Source organism: the organism of the source record quoted next, unplaced genomic scaffold, assembly GCF_019419815.1.
Source record: "Pyrus x bretschneideri cultivar Hongxiangsu unplaced genomic scaffold, Pyrus_bretschneideri_v1 Contig51, whole genome shotgun sequence".
In the NCBI taxonomy this organism is placed as follows: Eukaryota; Viridiplantae; Streptophyta; class Magnoliopsida; order Rosales; family Rosaceae; genus Pyrus; species Pyrus x bretschneideri.
In genome coordinates this window covers 1,317,587-1,339,670 of record NW_025999789.1, presented here as the reverse complement: position 1 = coordinate 1,339,670, position 22,084 = coordinate 1,317,587, and the positions used below count along the sequence as shown (strand labels likewise).

The window sequence follows — 22,084 nt, the reverse complement described above, 5'->3', positions numbered from 1 at the left end:
TGCATGGAAGATCATGATATTATAAGTTTATATTGGTGAGCAATGTTATCAATTTTACAAGGGTAAATTACATTGCCCCGTCAAGTTTGAGTGCAATTGCAACCTCATACATCATGTTTAAAATATTTCAATCTCATACGCAAACTTAAATTTTATTACATTTTCATACATCCATTAGTCAAATCGTCAATTTCACCGTTAAGCGATGACATGGAACTTTTGCGACCCACATTTTTGCTAATGTGAATGTCACTAACATGCCACAGAAGAAAGAAAATTATTTAAAACATATAAATAGGTCGACCACTACAACTATTGCCCTTTCCTACAAGTCTGCAACCTAACCCCCTAGATCCCAAAATACCCCAATTTTTTTTCAAACACAAAAATCAACCAAAAAAAATTATATGTATACATATACACACCAAAGAATCAACCCTCTGAAACAAATGACCTAGATGAAAAAACGGAAATACCCCTAAAAACAACACTGTTGCCCTCTCACCTATTTCCGGCGACCTCATCCATCTCTTTCTCTTCCTTCTTCTCTCACTCTAACCTTGAACTGGCGTCAATCGGAACCATGAGACGCATCCAGCAAGGAAATCGAAGGGGATTTTGGTATTTGACAATCGAAGAAGATTCCTCCTCTTCAGTCTTCGTCTCTCCCCATTTGGTCCTTTCCCTCTAAATTCTCAGAGAAACCTCTCTGAAACCCTAAAATAGGACTCCAGCCACAATTTAGACTTTGAAGAAAGTTATGCTTCATCGCCATTCCCTCATGATCCCTCATCTCGACCCTGAATTGTTCTCATCTGACAACAGCATGGTCACTGTCGTTGTGCCCTCTGACAATGTATTTATGTTCGATCTTGACTTTGGGTTTAGTGCCACTGAAATTGCAAGTTCGAGCTCACCTTCGACGACTTGGATGACCTCTACCTGCCATCGGTGGCTGAGGATTTCCTCCTCCCCAACTGCTTAGATCTCGGTGTGGTTATGTCGCATTCAGGGTCTCTTGAATTAGGAGCTCCGCGGTTTTGGTTTCTAGCGATAAGGGTGAGTGTTGCTGCAAAGACTTAGGTTTCGATTTCCTTGTCCTTGACGGGGCTCTTTGATTTGAGGGCTTGGGGTTTGAAAATCACCAAGCAGAGACATGGGTTTGTTCCACGGGGAACATTGGGTCATGTTGGTGGTCTGACGTCGACGGAGAACGGCGACTTCACCACCGTCTGAGTCGTCTGGGTGCGTCAGGAAAATCGTCGGAGAGGACGATGAACAGTGGCAACAACCACTCAGTTTGGGGTTGTGCGAGATAGAGTTTTTTTAAAAAGAGAAATGAGGGAGAGAGATGAGTTAGGTGATTTTGTTTTAGTTTAGTTTTTTTTTATTGATTTTTAATTAAAAGCATGTGGGTTTATATTTGCCATTTCATTGCTTAACAATTAAATTGACGGTTTGACTAATCAATGTATGAATTCGCACACAAACCTGATGGGGTAAAATATAATTTCTCCTTTTTATATCTACACCAAATTCGTCATCAACCCACTTATCCAGGTGTAGCAAATAAACGGGCCAAAACTGACATTAAGGGTAAAATTGGAAGCTTAATTGAATATTTTGTTTGGGCCAGTCTTATTGGGATGATTTGATTTTAGGTTTTGTCCTAATCTTTAAATAAATGGTAAATTACATAAAACTACCTCAACTATTAGGTCACTCATAGTTTTATACCCTGTCTCTAAAAAAATTTAATGTCATACCTTATCTTCGAATTTTTTGCAATGTCATACCTTCCGTCAGTTATCTGTTAAATGCTGATATGGCTTGAGGCAGGGCCCACTTTCTATTAAAAAAATTAAAAAATAATAACTTACCTTGAAAAAAAAAAAAAAAAAAATACCCCAAACACCCATCTTCCCCGACCTTCTCCTTCCCTGCAACCCAAATCCAAAACCTCTCCCACCCACTCCCATCACCACACCCCTTATTCCAGTTCACCCAGACATCCACCTCACCTATCTTCATCTCATTCGCTTTGTTCTTGGAAGAGATCTAGATAGACATCCACATCACCTATCTTCATCTCATTCGCTTTGTTCTTGAAGGAGATCTTGATAGGGGCGGATGAGGTCTTGATGGGGGTAGTATGAACGACAAAAGCTTCCTTGGTGGGCTTTTCCCCAGTCTTGTCTACCTTTAAAGCGAACACATTATCCTTTTTGAAGTCGGTGATCGGCTTTTTCTTCCTATGATTGGCGATACTCAGCTCCATTTCTTGGGATCGAGTTGCCAACTCCTTAAATGTTCTCGGCTTTATGCCTTGGAGGATGTAATGTATCCCCCAGTGTATACCTTGAACACACATCTCAATGGCAGAGGTTTCAAAAAGTTGGTCTTTGCAATCCAAACTTAATGAACGCCATCTATTAATGTAGTCGACGACAGGTTCATCATTCCATTACTTCGTACTTGTTAGCTCCGGCATGCTTATAGTGTGGCGGGTGTTGTAGAAGCAGTTGAGGAATTCCCTTTCAAGCTGATCTCAGTTGTTGATAAACTCAGGCTTGAGGTCGGTGTACTAGTCAAATGTGTTACCTTTTAGCGAGGGCACGAACTACTTGACGAGGTAGTCTCCCTCTGTCCCAGCATTGTTACAAGTTTCGATGAAATGGGCAATATGTTGTTTGGGATTGCCCTTTCCATCGAACTGCATGAATTTTGGCGGCTAATAACCTCTTGGCATTCTTAAGGCGTCAATCCTTTTGGAGTATGGCATTGAGTACAGCACGAAGTCATGTGAGCTTCCTTCGTATTGTGCATTAATCGTGCTTGTGATCATTTCTTGCAGATGTGTCAGCTTTCTTGTCGTGCTGCTCTTCCAGACGATTGACGAGTGTAGCAATCTACAAGTCATTTTCCTCTACGGTCTTTGTTAGCCATGCAATTGCTTCGCTTATTTGTGCCAATTACTCTTCGATTGAAGTCGCACCAGTAGTCATGACTTGCATGACTATGGGATGTGATATGCTGCTTGAGTCGACATCGAAAGTTAACGACTCGGAGTACCTTATTGGGTTTTCTTCCCTTGGCGCCCTTAGCAAGGCCAAGGTGATCACAGGTTCGTGCCTCGGGTGCTTTTGCTCATTCGGCAGGTTTGATGTATGGGTGGAAGGCACGATAGAGAGAACTCTTGCCTTGCTTCGGGTTGTGACGCCCAAAGTGCCACAACTTACAGCAAAGATGTTCTTGTTATTCGCATCAGTAGCGGGAACAACTTGATCATTTCTTGATGCCATTTGTACTTTTTGTGGATTTGAAGACAGAGATGAGAGGCAGAGATGTCCCACTAGGCGTGCCAAATTTGTAAACGCGAAATTTCCGTAACGAATGAAACAAAAACACGTGTACGAAGTAGGTTTGTATTAATTGAATTTGTAGGATTACAATCTCTATTTACAAATTTCCTCTGATTTAGTCTTCAAATTTGATGTAGATGCATAGTTGTTGATCCAAGGGTTGTGATGACTTGATCTCACACAAACGATTGAACGATTGCTTCAAGTTTTGAGCTTGAAACAACTCGTGGATAGTCTTTACCTTAGGTTTAGGACTACGGCAAAGGTGATGTTGATGTAGGATTTCGTTGATTTATGGGTCTTGGCGACTTGATCTTGAAACGAATGTCGTTACAAATTTTGAGCTTTCAACAGAGTCTTGAAGGAATCAGCACAATTGCTTGTTGATTCTTCAAGGGAATGCTTTAGCTTTGGTCGAAAGAAAGCTTTGGCTTTGGTTATGCGTTCTTTGAAAAGAGCTTTGGCAGCATATTAGTTTTCAAAGATTTGGCAGAGGTTCTCATTTTGTGAGAATTTTGTCCTTGAATGTATAAATTGTTGACCCTTATGCTGAAGGAAAATTTGTGAAAAACAAGTTCATTTGAGCAACATCAACAACATGCAATTAACAATTAAAGGCGGAATCATGCTTGTATGCACTTAAAAACAAAACATTTACCCATGAAATTCAAAGCCTAGTAGATAGGTGAACCAAGACTCAACTCAAAACAAAGTGAGTTGAGAAATCAATACCTTTGTAGATTCCTCTTTGCATAAGCAAAGGCTAATCACCCAAAGAGAGGGCCTTCATTCCTTGCATCTTAGATCCATGGATTTGGATGGATGAAAAGGTTTCTCCAAGTTCCCAAAATTGAGAACCTCTAATGATTCATCACCAAGGCATAATGAAGAAGAAATGAGTGACCTTGGAGGAGTTTGATTGCTAGATGATCCCTCCAAGGTTGGCCGAAATTTTAGAGAGAAAGGAGAGCTTGTGTTCTCATCCTTTCCCCCAAAAATATCCCTTAATGAATTTTGGCTATTAAGTCATACTTATTCCTTAATTCATTTGAGTGGCAAACTTGTAAATAAGTCCAAAACCACTCCTTCTCTAACATGGCCGGCCTAAGGGGATTTATTGGGCTATTTGGGCCTTTGTGAATCATTATTCATTAAGTTGTCATACAACTTAAGTCAATGGACTTGACGTTCGAAGCCCATTAGGCCTTAAGATCCAAAACTATCCCGAGGTCTTTTAACGAACTTATTCGTTTGATTAATTAGCATATTAATTAATCCTTGCCATTGGATAAATAATTAAACCATTTAATTATTCTTACTCATCTCCGTTGTTTCTTCAAACTCTACCTTACTCGGTGAACGATCCATTAGATTCCTTTTAGCGAGGCAGTGGGCGATTAAAACTCTTTCTAATCGATTGTGAATTGAAACTTACTTTCAATTCTCCCGTTAGTGATAATATACTTTTAGGGCTTCCACAAACCATGGTTGACGCCTAGCAGCATGTCATGGTTACCCAAGCTAATCAGAAGAGGTGGAGAACCTATTCAGTTTTAGGATTACAAATGCAATACGGTCTTTCTCTAATACAATACTCTTGACCACATTGTTTGGTTTGATAGTTTATTCATGTCTACTATCCAATGTGAGTCTTGTGCTTATATGATTACCTTAAATGTGATTTGGAACATATTCCTAAATCTCATTCATACTTTGGCCAAAGATTCTTAATCATATCATAGAGTATTCTCCCTCAAACAGTTTGAAGGTTAGAGATCCCTTGTTGCGCATTCACTTGCCTTCATGGCTAAGTGGCTTAACCCCAACGATGCCTTGGACACCCTCCTGATGGAGTGACTTTGACATAATCAAAGATTAAGGACCTAACCACAAGACAACTGTGATGCCTCAGGTCAAAAGACTAATTTGCATTATCCCAACCATGAGTTCTCATGTGACATGAATATGAGAACTCTTCGTTGATCGTGTTCAGTGAACTCATTCTCTATTGAGCACCTACGTACTTGTCTTGATGTCATACACACCAATGACTCAAGACTAGTCACTCTCCCTGAGAGAAGACATAGCACGTACTGATCTTAACGGACTGTCAATGCCCAATTGACAATCCTATGATCAGGAACGTTTAGGATGTGTCAACGAAAGAATGCTCTCATGAATCTAACTTTTTTAGATCGCATTCTTCCAATCACATATTCCTTGGACTTATCGTTTAAGCATATAACATTTATATGAGACGGCTCAAACAATAATCTTTGCCCTTTACATTTAAACTACATTAGTTTAACTTTCTGAAATGTCCGTAAAGTATCATCATATGATTGGTTTTAGGGCACATTTCCAACATATGCTTGTCTGGGGACCTGGTATTTATAGACTTCCAAAGCCATGCCTTTGGATGGATTTGGCCTTGATTTGTGTCTTGATTCGTCCATGGGAGAATTTAGGCATGTTTTGTGTCTTAATTTCAACTACTTTCCCTTGTTTGGCCGAAATCTTTAAGGCTTGTTGCCTATTTTGTGAGCAATATTCAATTCTTACTTGTTTTGTGAAGATGCATTAGCTTTCTTTCCGGTTTTGGGAGCAATTTAGACCCTTTGCCGATTTTAAGGGATATTTCCCCTTTTTTGCCAAATTCAGAGGAAGTTTTGAGCTTCATTTCCTTGATTTGTGCCACATGTCAATGATGACTTGTCCATTTGTGATGAGTCATATGTCACGTGAAGCTTTGTGATGCATCATTTGTATGCAACAAAATTTACATGTCTACATCGTCTCTAGAAATTTTGGGATTATTTTAAGCTTCACATTATCCTTTCTTTCTAATCTTAGCACCTTTTAGAACTTTGAATATAACTACAATTTTGTGAGCCAATTTTATAAGTAGTCCATTTTATTTGTTACGATTGAAAAAGGTTCGATGAGTCCCTCATCTTTATTTCGATACCAAATTTATCTTACAAGTATTTAATCTCTTGATTTCAAGCTTATTTTTCAATTTTTTTTAAACATTTAAAGAATAAAATATCCTAAATCATAGGATTAAATGTAAAAATGTAATCTCCTAAATCATTGCAACGTCGATGGATTCGCAGTGGCCTTGGAAGCAAAAAATTCCAAGGCTCCCATTGTCTACATATGTACAAGGATTGATATTTCAAGTCAATTGGGGCTATTCATCTCCTAATTCTTTTTCTTTTTTTGTCTTTTCCTTCTTGGTTCCTAATTATGTAGAAAAATATGTCTGAATGAATATTTCATTGTTATGGGAATACAATATATATACAATGACATTCCTTGTATGACAAGAAGACTTCCTACAAGTTAGGGATACACTTATAATTACAATTTAACTCTAACTGATTTTCTAATTGTCTAACACTTCCCCTCAAGTTGGAGAGTGTATGTCAAGAACTCCCAACTTGCGTAACATGCTCGAAAATTTCTCCTTCCCGAGAGGCTTTGTAAACATGTCTGCCATTTGTTGTGTTGTATCAACATGTCTAGTAGCTATTGTGCCATCAACAGTTTTATCACGTATAAAATGACAATCCATCTCAACGTGGCGAGTGCGTTCATGAAAAACGAGATTGACGGCTATATGCAATGCCGCTTGATTGTCGCAAAATAAAAGAGATGGACCAGTTAAATGAACGTTCAAATCCTCCAATAGAAAACATAACCAAATCACTTCACAACAAAGCTCCACCCATAGCTTTATACTTCGCTCCAGCAGAATAGATCAAAACCGTTTTCTATCGTTTTGTTCGCCATGAAATCAAAGAATTTCCCAAGAACACACAATAACCTGTGGTCGAGCGTCAAGCAATAGCCAACCCAATCAGGATCACAAAAAATCGTTAACTTCATTTGGTTATCCGAACGGAATAATAAACCTCAACTCGGAGTAGATTTTAAATAAGAAACAACCCGTAATACGACATCCATATGTGGAAGCCATGGCTCATGCATGAAACGACTTATAACATGTATAGGGTAGGTAATATCTGGTCGGGTTATTGTGAGATAAATGATTCTTCCTACAAGACGTCGATATTTTTTCAGATCCTTTAGGAAAAGAAACAGGGCGTGCTCCCAAGAAACCATAATCTTTGAGAATCTCCAATGCATATTTACGCTGAGAAATATAAATGCCATTTTTGGATCGAGAGATCTCAATTTGAAGTATTAATTTTAATATATGTAATATTTATTATAATTTGTTATATTTTAATTGTCATGTTCTAACTGTATCCGTGTCCTATTTTTTTAAATTTGCCGTGTAACAGTATGGTCGTGTTGCGTGTCACCGTATCCGTGTCCATGTCGGTGCAACTTAGGCTACCATGACTACGACGTCAAGCCCAGTTTCTGTCTAATTAAATCTCGCGGTTCTTCCTCACTGCTTCCTCCCCAACGTTGAGTTTCCTCCCTGCCATGACCACCAAGTAGGTTCCGCAAGCTCGACCTCTCTGTCTTCGACACTCACTGTAGCTCCGCCCTAACTCACCTTCCTCCATTTTTTCTCCAACACACGAGAGATTTTTTAGTGTGATCGAAATACGGAGTGATACAACACGTGTCTCTGTACAAATGGTGGGATATGAGTGTTATAAAGTTAATACCTTAAAAAGTAAAATTTTTCACTACTTATATAAAAACACATGGTATATCATCTGTGGCCACACTAGAATTATTCTTCACCCTGCTGGAAAATTTGATCAGAAGTCCTCGCACAAAATTATAAATTACAACTGAAAAAGTTTGGAGACAAAAGGAAGAAGATGTTGATGAAGAAGCAAGTCCAGCAGCTATCCAATGCCAGAAATGATATCAGAGATAAAACCCAAACGGAAAAATTTGAAATATTTAGAAGAAAACCCAATACAACTCAACAGTCATTTAATTCACATAGGAGTTAAAGAAGTTAAGTTGATAATCTTATGTTCTAATTGTACCTATTTCTTCCTCCTCCTCCTCCTCCTTCTTCTTCTTCTTTTTGAATACCCAGAAGCCAAAAGTTGAAGCTTTTTAAGAATAGAGAGAAAGGTAAAAAAAAGGCAGAGAGAGAGAGGCAAAAACGCATGTATATAGCTGTTTTGATAAACTTGTATAGCTGTTTTGACTTTAGAGTAATTGCTAGCATGACTCTCTCTCTCTTCCCCGTCTTCTTCTCCAAAGAACCAAAAGCAAATTTCTCTCTCCTATGCTATCCCATTTCCGATTAAACTCTCTATCCGAAAATGCATATCCGATTAAACTCTCTAGCGGATCTGACTCTGCCTCCCTGCGAGAAGGTCTATGACTTTTGAAAGAGCCTAGCGGATCTGAATCTGCCTCCTCGCCCGAAACAGCTTAGCGAAATTCCGTCCACAGTGTCCGTAGTGTGTCCAAATGTGTCTTGACCATGTACAACTCGAGTCAAGAGCGTGTTCGAGACGTATCGGCGTGTCCGAGTGTCCTACACTCCGACACATCTAGACAATGAGAATACAGATGGGTTTAGAAAAAGAGTCCAAACACATCTAGACAATGAGAACGCAGATGGGTTTCGAAAAAGAGTACAACTTAGTCACTAAGGCTATATTAGTACTTTCATATCAATTTTTTGTTATACAAATTTTAGTTAGTTTTCCAAATTTTTATAAAATGAGAGAGTCTGAGAGAGGAGCAGAGACTCAGTGAGAAATTTTTTATAGAATGGCAAGGGTGGAGAAAAGGAAAGATGAGAGAATTCTGACAAGGCTGGCAGATGAGTTCGAACAACTGGCCGCTCAGCTGAACTCTCCGGCACCATTCACCATGGAAATTGGCAATTTCACCCAAGCCTGTCGTCTCGTTTCTCCTCTCATTCGATACTTAGGCGTCGCTATGAAGTTCGCCGACATAGAGTACTCTGATAAGGTATTATTCATCTATTAAACTTGAGAGTTTGATGCTTTTTGGTGATGGGGAGATTTGGGTTGCAAACTTGTCATTGTCTTCTACATTTGAATCAAATTTCAAAAGTTTGATATAAAACTTGGGTGTTCTTTAGGGTTTGGTGGCTTGTGACTGATGAGTGCTTTGATTTCTTTGGTGCATTTGACTCATGGGAAGTATACACATGATTAAATCAGTTACTCATTTTTAAATAAACAGCAAAACTAGAGGATACTATGACCTGGTTTGGTAGTGAAGTGATTCTGAAAAAAGCTGGTATCAAAAAAAGCTGGGAGCTGTTTTTGTGTTTGGTAAACATTCAGCTTCAGTTTTTTTTCATAGTTTTGAATGAAAAAAAGCCAAAAACAAGAAGCTGCAAAACCCAGCTTTAAAAAACCATCTTTTTTTCACATCTGTTTTACATAAAAGTTTACCAAACACTAGAATACTGCTTTTTTTTTTTTTCAAAAGCACTTTTACAAAAAAATTTACCAAACACATTTCACAGCTGCCTATTCTTACAGCACACCAGAAGCGCTTGTTTTCAAAGCACAACAATACCAAACCAGCCCTATATAAACAATAAAAAGGGACCAAATTTTATTTTACATAAGTCCTTATCGTTTATTCAGCGTTTCTCAACTTTATAATTGATTTGCTCATAAGTCCTTTTGATTTAATGGATGGGAAGGATATCTAACTTTTTTTGTTATTGATTTTTTTTTTTTTAAATTTATAGTGATGAAGTTTTTATTCATTGCGTTAAAATAATAAAAGGAAGGAAAAAATACTAAATAAAAAACTCAATTATATAAATTACTAAATATTTCTTATTATTCTTATGTATGGTGATGCATGAGATGTAAAAATGAAAATATACTACTTTTTTTCACATCTTCTGGTGAGGGTGAGTAATTTCAATATTGAAATTCCGGTGCATTGAATTTGGAAGAGACTTTAAGAAAAAATTTGGAGTATTTGGATCTAATGAAAGACATGGCACATAACCGAGCTCAATGATATTTAAGGATTCATACAATTGACCTCACTTAATGAGAAAGGGCTTTGTTGTTGTTGTATACTTCCCTTTGATGTAAGTGTTTCTTTGTTTTTTTTTTTTTTAATTATATTTTGATTAATGTGGTGGTTGCCAGATTAGTGGGATTGAAAAGGCAGGAAAGTCAGTTAATACCCTAGAAGATTTGCTTGATAGTGAAATACAACAGAATACTATTAAGCACCAAAGTAGTGCTTCGAGATTCCTCATCAGAGTGAAGCGTTCACTTGAGATGCTTAAGATAATATTCGAGCAAATTATGGCCTCAAGGTTTTACTTATCTCAAACCTAGCCTCGATCTTCTCTGAATTCACTACTTCATTAACACGTTGAAGATCATTTTCGTTAGCAAATGCAATTTCATGCTGCTACATCCACTCATATGTTCTATTTTCTCATATCCACATAATTTATTTTTCCGTTGATCATGATTTTTTTAAATATTTAATATTCATTAAGTGCTTTTAAAAAAACTAAAAGCGCTTTTAATAAAGATGTTTTTGAGTTTCAAGAGCGCTTAAAAGTGCTTATTGCAAGAAGTATCAATTATGTGATTTTTGCAAGAAGCACTTCAATTGTTTTTTTTTTTCTTTTCATAATTCACTTGCATTTTAACTAAGGATTGATTTTAAAAGTACTCTCATCAAACGTACTTTCAATTATTTTAAAAGCACTTACAAACGAGCTCAGTGACTCTTCTCATTCTAAACTCGTGATATCCATTATACCATGACTTAATTATTCTACTTAAGGCACATAATTATTTATTGACTAATCTTTGAATTAATTATTCACAAAAGAACAAACCCTAAATCAATGACTGCTCATCTCTAATTTTTGTATGTCTCTATAATTTGGCAGCTAGCTGTTATTTTACTATCACAGATTCACAGTTACTTATAACTTGAATTTCTTTTTCTTTTCTTTTTTAACTTGGGCAGCGAAATTTCAATCATGGATGCGGTTAACACAGCATATAAACAAGTTTTTTACCCCTACCACGGATGGGCCATCAGAAAGGCTGTTGGTGGTGCACTGCTAACCGTTCCCACAAGGTCACTGTTCTTCATAAAGCTAAAAGTAGATGGTAAGACTATTCTAGTATGTAACTCATCGTTGTCATACTATCTGCTTGCAAACCAGGCTTCTAGCAGACTAGCTCATATCTATTGACATTAGGCTAGAGATTTGGGATTGATCGGTTTGACTGCTCATGGTAGCGGTAGCTACCGTGGCCGGTCGCAGGTTCTTTCTTTCATATCCAATATATAGAGAAGAAAAAAATTCCTAGGTTGTGATACTGAGCATAATTGAAATGAATTTAGTATGACTGCTAATAATATATGTACATGGGTATTTTAGGGTTGGACTTGATATTGGTAACACAGTTTGTTTGTTATTCCATTTTATCAGAGGCATCGGCTTTTGTTCAGATGCAAAGGACAATTATTGCATTGGCTCATCTGATACACTACATCGACAACTTATTCCATTCAAGGGAGTCAGCTCAAGAGCTGCTAAGCTTGATTTGATCGATTTCCGTCTTTTGCACGTACGCATGCATTTTTACAAATATGCTTTGATTTCCGTATTTCATATGTATGATATGTTTGAACATCAGTGTGAACCTTATAAGGATTGTTATTCGATTTGGTTATAATTATGATAATTTTCCTTTTTCCAATGCCTGCCGTTCTATACTTCGTGTATTGTTGGTGAACTTTTTTGAACTAGAAGATCTGGACGGTTCGAAGCGTGGTAAAAAGTCAAAAGATGCGCCAGTAATGTCACTTTTTCATTAAGTATTTAATGAGAGGGAAAGAGTTCAGCAAGGAGCAGTACAAGTCAAAGAGAGCGGCTCCAATAATGAAGGGAGTAAAGCTAATCTACCTAACTTTGACACTGACTGCTGACTTTGCTTTGCTTTTATGTTCAATACTCCCTCACAAGCTGCATCAAGTGGGTTAACGAATCCAAGCATGCTAAGAGCAAGTCCAGCGTGGGTTCCAGCTCGATGGACCGGTTTCATTTCCTACCCAATAATCTCAGCTCCTTGCTTCAGCCCACGTGGACGATTGGGTTGAGGGGGCTCAAGTGAGAGGCCCGGCTCGAATTGGTGGCCTGAGAGCCTAAGGCCAAATGATGCATGGTTGACGTTAAGATAACGTCAGTCACATTAAAAAAATATAAAAAATTAATAAAAAAATGTAAAAAATTAATTTAAAAAATGTAAAAAATTAATAGAAAATTAAAAAAAATGTAAACAATTAATAAAAAATCCGAAAAAAATTTAAAAATTAAAAAAAAAAAAGATTTAATTTTTCTATAAATATCTTATCATTATCTTCCACCTTGCACCACAATTTTATATTTTCTCAAATACTTTGAGTTGTAATTTCTTATTTAATGAAATGTGGTACAACGAGACCGATTACAAATCATATCCGAAATTTGAAATAAAATTATTCTTTATTATTTTATAAAATAAAATATACTAATATTTTATTGCATATTGCCATGGCTATTCAGTTTAGGGGGTGGAAATGCAAAAGGCAATTATTGTTCATTAAAGGCAATTACTGTTCATTAGAGGTTATTCAATAGGAAGTTGCCCTAGAGGTTCTTGATACGCTGGAGTTTCTCTAAGTAGACGCTAAAAATGAGAAATGGCCAAGGCTCTGGTAAACAAATCGGCAATTTGATCGTGGTTGTGAGTGTAGACTGTCTGAATAACCTTGGACTGAACTTGTTTCCTAATGTGGTGGCAATCCACCTCAATGTGTTTTGTTCATTCATGAAACACTGGATTAGCTGCAATATGCATGGCGGCTTGATTATCACACATAAGAGACAATGGTTCTCTGCTAGAAAATCCCAAATCTGATAAGAGACTTTTGAGCCGAATGAGTTCACATGCAGTGGAAGACATTGCTCGATATTTTGGTTTGGCACTCGATCGAGCGATAACCTATTGTTTTGCACTCTTCCAAGTGACAATATTGCCCCCAACAAAAGTACATTACCCTATAGTGGATTTTAGATCAAGAGCATTTCCTACCAATCAGCATCTGTGTAGGCAGATATCTTGGTAAAATGGTTATTGCGCATAAGAATACCATGACCAATGAAACCCTTGAGATAACGCAATATCCGTTTTACAATAAGGAGATGTTTCACAGTGGAGGAATGCATGAATTGGCTAACAAGATGTACTGCATATGTGATATCAGAACAGTAATAGTAAAGTTAATGAGTTTGCCTACTAACCTTTGATAATAACTCACATTGGCAAGTAACTGTCCATCTAATTCAAGTTTTAACTTGCAATCAAGGGGCGTCGTGGCTGCTTTGTAGTCGAGCATGTCAGCTTCTTGAAGTAAATCAATCACATATTTTCTTTGGTTCAAGAACAGCACTTTATGGGATACGCTAACTGCTGACTTTGCTCTGCTTTTATGTTCAATAAAAAGTCATATTTTCTTAATTCAATTCATGCGGCTTGCACCTTTCAAATATTAGCCCACACTCCTTTTAAAACTATTGCCTCCGCCCTTATAAAATGACAAGTGCTACGTCAGTGCAAGGCATCTTTTCAGTTTTCAGACTTTTGTGTTCATTTTGTCCTTGATAATTAAAAAAAAATGAAATGCTAAGAAAACTCTCTTAAATTATAACTCTTCTTAGATTATTTGTCACTTCGTATTTATGGCATAATATTTTATAATGTTAGTATAGAAATTGTGCCAAAAATATGAGATGACGGAGAATTCATAAAGAGTCCCACTTTTAAGAGAGTAACCTTAATATTTCTCTTAAAAAATGTAGGAGTACTTGTATATTGTTTAAATACATCAAGGCACACCTGGAACTGTCCTTGACCTTTGTGCTTTTATTGACATTAAAAAAAAAAAAAAAAAAAAAAAAAAAGAAAACCGCACCGGAACAACCAATCAAAACAAGGACGAAGGCAGAGACCGGGGGAAGCCCTCAACAATCCAAGCCGATAGGCAAGTTTTGCATGCACCCCTCGGGGACTATGTGGCGTCCTGAGCCAATATAGATTGATATTTGTAAATCTCTTTATATAGTATCATGTTGTTGGTTCAGAATATTAGTACAGCGACGAACTCGGTACAGATAAGTTCTTCTTTTCAATTACGAGTGATGAATGCGAAAGAAATATGGGGCTACTTGTTTGAGAGGAGCATTTGTTCTTCCTGTTGCATATTTTTCCACCAAAATCTATGTCGTGTGAAAGGTAGTCATGTCAATGCAATTCCAAGCTCCTTTAAATCATCATATGTAAACTAGTGAGCTACTCACGGGACAAACACTCATTCACTCATATTCGTGGATTAATGTGTTTTGCTCAGGTGATCTCATTATACATGCCGCCATATACTTGCTGTCCACCTAACTCGATATCAATGATGTTGGAACCAAATTCGTGTACCCTGTAAGCGGCGGTTGAGCACAAACTTGAGCAACTTGCAAAACAACAAAAAACCGTGAACAAGCCTAAGATCGGGAGGTGTGTCGGCCAAAGGCTTTAAGACGGTCAAGGTAGTGGATGAAATGACACTCAAGCAGTGGGTTAGAGAATTATAGCGTTTATATTGCGTTATTTACACCATGGGAGAGAGACCTTTTTAGGATAGAATTCTCTTTCTAAGTCAGGAGAATCATGGAGGATATCTAGTAAGTAGATATTGTTTCCTCTTAGGAGTTGTGATTATTTGCGGCACATGCATATCCCTAAATTGTAGGAACTCCAAGACTTATAGGATCAGATTGTGTCCAATTCCAAATCAGATCGCTTGTCTTGTAGAACAAACGTGGTCAACCACTGGAGTCATTTGGACTCTGTCTAGTGCCCCGAAGTAGAGTGATGGTGGCACCCTGCTCCGTCTGATTCAGCTCTGCCCAGATCTGGTGAATCCATAATCGAACTTCTAAGGTAACAGTATTCGGATCAGCCATACTTCAATCCTGGAAAATCATGGTCCAAAAAATGACAAGTAACAACTCAGATCAAAGGACTTCAACAAGGTTGTAATGAGGTTGAGGTTAAATGGCTATACAATAAAAGGTATGGAAAACAAAGTCTAAGGAAAACGTAGAGCAATGGAAAATTTCTTCACAATAGAGAGATCCAACTGCATTGTAGAAACCTCGAAGCACTTAGAACACAAGAACATCACCTTTTTTCGTGTGTGTGTGTGTGTGTGTGTATTTTTTTGAATTTCATAGCACGACTTTTACTCTCTTTTTTACCTTTTTTTCTTAACAGAATTTTTTTATCACCACATTCATCCTTCATGGCACAAATAATTTAGCGCGTTATACGTACGATGTGTTGTGTATGTGCACTACAAGAAAACGAAAATAGCCACGGTGGATGTTGTTGGGAACTTGGGATGGTTATACCAAAGCGTGGCAATTTAAAAAAGTAACCATGGCCAATGTTGTGTAGTATTGTGAAGTTCCATACGAATGAACAGAAAAATATTGAAACACAATTGTTTAGGGAGAGGGAAAGAGCTCAGCAAGGAGCTGTACAAGTCAAAGAGAGCGGCTGCAATAATGAAGGGAGTAAAGCTCATCTACATAACTTCGACACTAACTGCTGACTTTGCTTTGCCCTTATGTTCAATAATGTTGAGAGTTGATTGTGTGGGTGAGAGTTTGTAGTTTGTACCACATTGGTGGTGAGGGACAAGTCTATTTAAGGACTTACATAATTTTGGGGTTTTTTTATATTGTCAATTAGCTTTATGATAGAATTCTAATTTCATCATGGTATCAAAACAGGTTGTCTATACTTTGAAAGTCCAAAGGGTCACAATAGTACTCATACATTTTTTTTAAGGAAAATGTTTAGGTGACTCTCTCAAAAGTATGACTCTTTATGAACTCTCCGCCACCTCATGTTTTTAACACAATTCTCGTGCTAACATTATAAAATATTTTACTACAAATATAAGATGATAAAGAATCTATAAAGAGTTATACTTTAAGAAAATCTTGTTAGCATATCTCTTTTTTAATTATCAAGGAGAAAACTGAACACAAAAGTCTAAAAACTGAAAAGATGCCTTGCACTGACGTAGCAGTTGTCATTATATAAGGGCGGAGGCAAGAATTTTAAAAGGAGTGTGGGCTAATATTTGTTAAAAAAAAAAAAAAAAAAAAAAAAAAAAGAGGAAATATATATGGACACTGAAGGGACGCCTAAATTTGAATTGTAAAACTTGAAAGGTGCAAGTGGCATGAATTGAATTAAGAAAATATGACTTGTGTATATGGTAACACAATATTTATACATTTTTATTGCCCATATTGCCTAAGTTTTGTGCTATGTTTTTTTGTGAAATTGGTTGTTTGATGTGTCTAGTGCGTATTTTGTAGATAATGGACCGTAGAGAAGACTTTGGAGTCTTTTGGTGATTTCCAGACTAAAAAGGATCAAAGCTGAGAAGAACTGAAGTCAAGAAGTATTCCAACGATTATTAGATGCTAATTTGTTCAATCCACAATTTAATGGCTGCTATTTGGAAATTATAAATGGAGCTGGAGGGTGCTGCGCAGAACTGTCATATTCGTTGGGACATTACAAATTCATCAGGACGAATTGGGTGTTGTACTACATATGTATGAAAAGCTCTGGATGTTTGGTTTTGGCAGAATTTTACAGATCATGATTCTGATGCATCTAGAAGAAGTTATACCTGTTTTAGTGCGAGAAAGTCAGTTCAAGAATTCTATGCGATTCCGAAGAAGTGGAGTCCAGCCAAGAAACCGAAGTGTAGTAATGTTGAGATTCCTGTTTGGGATGGGATTCAATAATTGTGGCAAAGGCTAACCTAAACTTTCCCATATATTCCTTGGATGGTTGTTAGAAAAAAAGAGGAGAGCAGCAACGTGGAAAGGAGTAGGAATCACTTCATCATAAAGGATTGACCTAGGGAAGAAGCCAAACACCAAGGGGTCCTTCATTGTTTTCTTTTACATATTTTCAAACTTTGTTTCATGATTATGTTTTGTTATAATTTGAGGAACCGGATCCTCTCTGGATCCCCAAAAACTAAGCAGCCTGAATAATAAATCAGGGTTGTTGAAATTTGATCCAACGGCTACAATTATTATAACTTTTAGAGGGGCCCCCTATTTGTAGCCGTTGGATCAAATTTCAATGGTCCAGGATCATTGCTTAGGCTACTCAATTTTTGGGGATCCGGTTCCATAATTTGATGGTTATGATGAACTAAATTCTTTATTAAGGATCCGATGTAGCCTTCATGATAATTCTATGTCGTAGTTAACTTTATTCTTTTATCAATTCAAATGTTTCTAGTTTCATTCATTGTGCTTAAATCATTCTTTATGTTCATGTTATTGATTAGCTACCTTTAATATGAATTTTTATGCTTAGCCTTGAAATAGCTCTCTTGGATGAATGAATTGTTGTTGATGCATACGCCATGCTAAGACATTTTTTTTGTTTTCTTTGTTCTTCCTACACTTAATAGTTTTTTATTATTATTGACTTAGACATTGTTAAGTTGATGATTAAGAATACTTGGTTACACTCGGACGCCGAACAAACAATCATAATAAAGAGAGAACGAACCCTAGAACCTAAATTGAATTGTTCTTAGTTTCTTACTAAGTTATCTAATGACATAGAATTGGATTGATATGGTGAAGTCGGATACCTAGTGTTTCAACCATTGTTTTTAGAAATTATTTACACAAATTCTCTTTTTAATTTACTGCACTTAAGATTACTTAATCAACTTCTCCTTGGTTAATTAATTGAATTTCTTAGTCTAGTTGTTTTCGTTATTTTTATTCTTGTGGGTGCTGCATAATTGGACTTAATTAGGTGACTTACAAATCTCTGTGGATACAACACTCGTATTTGCTTGCTATACTATCATATCTATTCGTGCACTTGCGAGAAATTTAATTTGTTCATCAAGTTTCTGGCTCCGTTGGCGGGGATTTGTGTTAAAGTCCTATCTAATTATTTCTAGTTATGTATCTCCTGAATTTGTTTATTTTATTTTTTCTAAATTTATTTGTTTCTGTAGGTAGTGAATGCAAAGCCGTCGATCGCAAGAAGGAGAACTATTGTTGATTGACGATAATATTGATCGAATAAGAAGAGGTACAAAAAAGCGTGGAAAAGAAGAAGAGTTGGATTGTGAATTTGATTCCAATCATAGTGCGTCCACATTAGAATTAGAAGAAAGAGAAGAGGACGTTAAAGACATCCAAAAGATGGTAGATGCAAATCTACGTCCCATGAAAGAATTACACGCCCAGTTGTTGAAACATCACCATCATGCATTTTATTAGATGCTACTGCTAGAAATTATGAGTTGGAAAATACTCATCATAATATGATTCCTTCTTTTTATGGTGTTGCTAGTGAAGATCCTTTGTCATTCATTCGTGATTTTTATGCTACAATTCAAACTCTTCCTTTGCAGGGATTAAGTGAAGATCAATTGCAGATGAGGTATTTCCCATATACTATGAAGGACAAAGCTAAACAATGGCTTATGTCTTTGACACCCAAATCACTTGTGATAAGCTCATATTTATATATATTTTACATCAAATTCACTTGTCATTTCTTAGTTAGTTCCTTATATTTTTGAGCTATTTACTTTGTTTTTGTGTTTTGTAGGATTTGTCAAGCAAAGAAAAGAAAAATAGCACAAGTGGGATTTTAAGTAACAAATTTGTCAAAACTGTCTGTGCAGATCAGCTAACTTTGGAAGCAAGTTTCGAACAGCTCAAAATGAATTAGAGAATGAGCTTTATATTCTTGCAAAGCTACGGATGTCTATTTTCTGAAGCATTTCACGGATTGTTAATATCATTTTTCTAGAAGAAGTTATGGCCGTTTTAACACTGAAAGGTTCACAAGAGGCTGAGCAGTTTGTGACTGCAATGAAAGCAATAAACCCAATAAATCTAGCATCCAAAAATGATGTAGCCAAGAACAAGCCAATTGACACCTATTCAAATATTAGAGGAAATGAAATTAAAGATGAGGATTAAGTGGGAGTAATTGGCATAAAGGCTGGCCAAAGAGTTACAATCCAGCCGCACTCAACCATTTCCTCTCTCACTCATCCAATCGATACAAGCCATTTTTCAAGGCCATCAAGAAAGCATAGAGAAACAAGTGGGACGACGAGTACGAGAAAACATTTCAAGACTTGAAGAGATACTTGACATCCCCTCCGCTATTATCCAAGCCAAAAGCATATGAGGAATTATGCATCTAATTGGTAGTCTTAGACATAGCAGTAAGCTCTGGCCTCATACAAGAAGAGCTAGGGGCCCAACTGCCAGTATTCTACATTTCTAAAGCACTCCTCGATGCGGAAAAAAGATACCCGAGGATTGAAAAGCTAATTTTGGCACTAATTGTGGTAGCTTGGAAGCTCAGACCATACTTTTAGGTGCATACAGTCATTGCCACTACTCAATATCCCCTACAATCTATCATATATGGTCCAGACATTTCTCAACGAGTGATGAAGTGGGTGTTGTAACTCAACCAATACGACTTGGTTTTCTGACTACGCATGGCAAAAAAAGCTTAGGCCTTGGTAGACTTCATAGCGGAGTTCACTCCTGGCTTAGAAAATGCAACAGCACAGCCTGAATGAGCTTTTGAAGCAGCTGAGCATGCTCTGGCAGCACCAACCCTTGCCAACAAGGACTTTTGGTGCCTGCACGTCGACAGTTCATCCAACTACAAGGGTTCAGAAGTAGGCTTGGTTCTTGTCACCCCAGACGACTCGATGCTCGAGCAGGCAATCACTCTAGGCTTCAAGGCATCAAATAACGAAGTAAAGTATAAGGCCCTATTGGCAGGCATCTGAATGGAATAAGATTTGGCAATCAAGAAGCTCGCAATCCATTCTGATTCTCAGCTCATCACTAGCCAAGCTACTAGGGAGTATGCAGTAAAGTATCCAAGGATGACACTATACTTCGAGAAAGTATGTAAGAAGCTTGAGGCATTTCAGACTTACACCTCACACAGGTGCCACAGGCAGACAACACATATGTAGACGCCCTGGCAGCCTTAGGCTTTACTTTGGATTACCAGTTCAGACGCTTCATCCCGATCGAGTATTTGGATAGCCAAGCATAAAAGAAGAAATGGCAGCCGAGGTGTTACAAGTCAACACAACCCCAAGCTGGCAAAACCCCATCATTGACTATCTAGTTAATGAGACACTCCCTGCAGAAAGATTGGAAGCTAGGAAGCTCTAAATAAAGGCGGCACGCTACTACATGTGGAACGGCATTCTCGTCCAAAGATTATTTTCAGGCCCATATCTCCGCTGTCTAGCGTCTCCAGACGATTTAAAAGTTCTGGGCTCGATCCACGAAAGAGTTTGTGAAAACCACTCAGAAGGCCGATCATTAGCACATAAGGTCTTCAATGCTGACTATTATTGGCTTATTGTGCATCAAGATGGTAAGAAGTTTGTATAAAAATACGACAGATGCCAACATTTTAGGCTTGTACTCGTACTGCCTGCTAGCGAGCTCTACCCGCAGACAAGCCCATGGTCATTCATGCAGTGGGCAATCGACCTGGTAAGGCCTATGACGCCCGCTACTGAGACTAGGGGCATGATGATCGTGGCTATTGACTACTTCACCAAGTAGGTAGAAGCCGTGCCCATGGCCACCACTACTCAATCAAACATAGAGCGCTTCATATGTAGGAACATCATATGTCGATTCGGCATCCCTCAATCTATCATCAGCCACAACGGCCCGCAATTCGTGGGCAAATACTTGGCTAAGTTCATCCAGAAATATGGCATCAAGTAGCATATGTCTACGGCTAGATATCCTCAAGGCAATAGGCAGACGGAGAAATCTAACAAGACAATCCTAGACTGCCTCAAGAAATCCCTCACATACAAGTAGGGAAAGTGGCCAAACGAACTTCTCGATGTCCTATGTGTGTATCGCACAACCAAATGACAAGCAACCAGTGAAACTTCTTTCAAAAGCAAACATCCATCCCAGTGTCATTGTGCCAAGCATCAACACCATACTGCTAACTTTGGAATAGAACAGAAAGGAGATGGCCACAAATCTAGATTTGGCAGAGAGGGAACGCGAGAGGGTCATCATTCACATCGCAACCTACTTACAGCAGCTTCTCTCTAGCTACAACAAAAGGGCAAAGATCCGGCAGTTTCAGCCTGGAGATCTAGTCCTAAGAAAAGCATTCATCACCGCCTAAAGAGAAGGCTCCAAAAATATGACTCTAATGTGGAAAGGTTCATACAAGGTCAGTAAAGCAGGCGGCAAGGGTAACTACACCCTCACCACCATGAACGACAAAGAGATTAACAAGCAGTGAAATGCCTACAATCTGTAGAAGTACTACACATGACCTTTCACTTCTTCCTAAGCATTGCTCAAACGAAATAAAGCTCGAAGACTCAACCACCTCGACAAGCACTACCTCGCAAGCCGAGGACTATCCAGTTGCTACGCAGTTTCTACCTTTCAGCTAAGTTCGATATCCTTCATCTCATTTTTCAATAAAGATTTCCAAAGTTATTCACCACTTGGCTCGATTGTGTATTTGCAACAACTGTCTACTCCTGCTCTCATTGAAGATCATGCCCAATCAAGGGACCTATCGCAAGAATTGCACCCCCTCATG

General features: G+C 37.8%; 1 protein-coding gene across 1 annotated transcript; it reads left to right on the top strand.

Annotated features, from left to right (window-relative positions):
- Window positions 1-8,906: 8,906 nt before the first annotated feature.
- On the top strand, window positions 8,907-12,046 carry LOC125470688 (accelerated cell death 11-like). The gene is made up of 4 exons (XM_048570047.1): window positions 8,907-9,287; window positions 10,460-10,632; window positions 11,304-11,449; window positions 11,776-12,046. The coding sequence occupies exons 1-4, from the start codon at window positions 9,084-9,086 to the stop codon at window positions 11,892-11,894; spliced, it is 642 nt and encodes a 213-aa protein (XP_048426004.1). The 5' UTR covers window positions 8,907-9,083; the 3' UTR covers window positions 11,895-12,046.
- The last annotated feature ends 10,038 nt before the right edge of the window (window positions 12,047-22,084 follow it).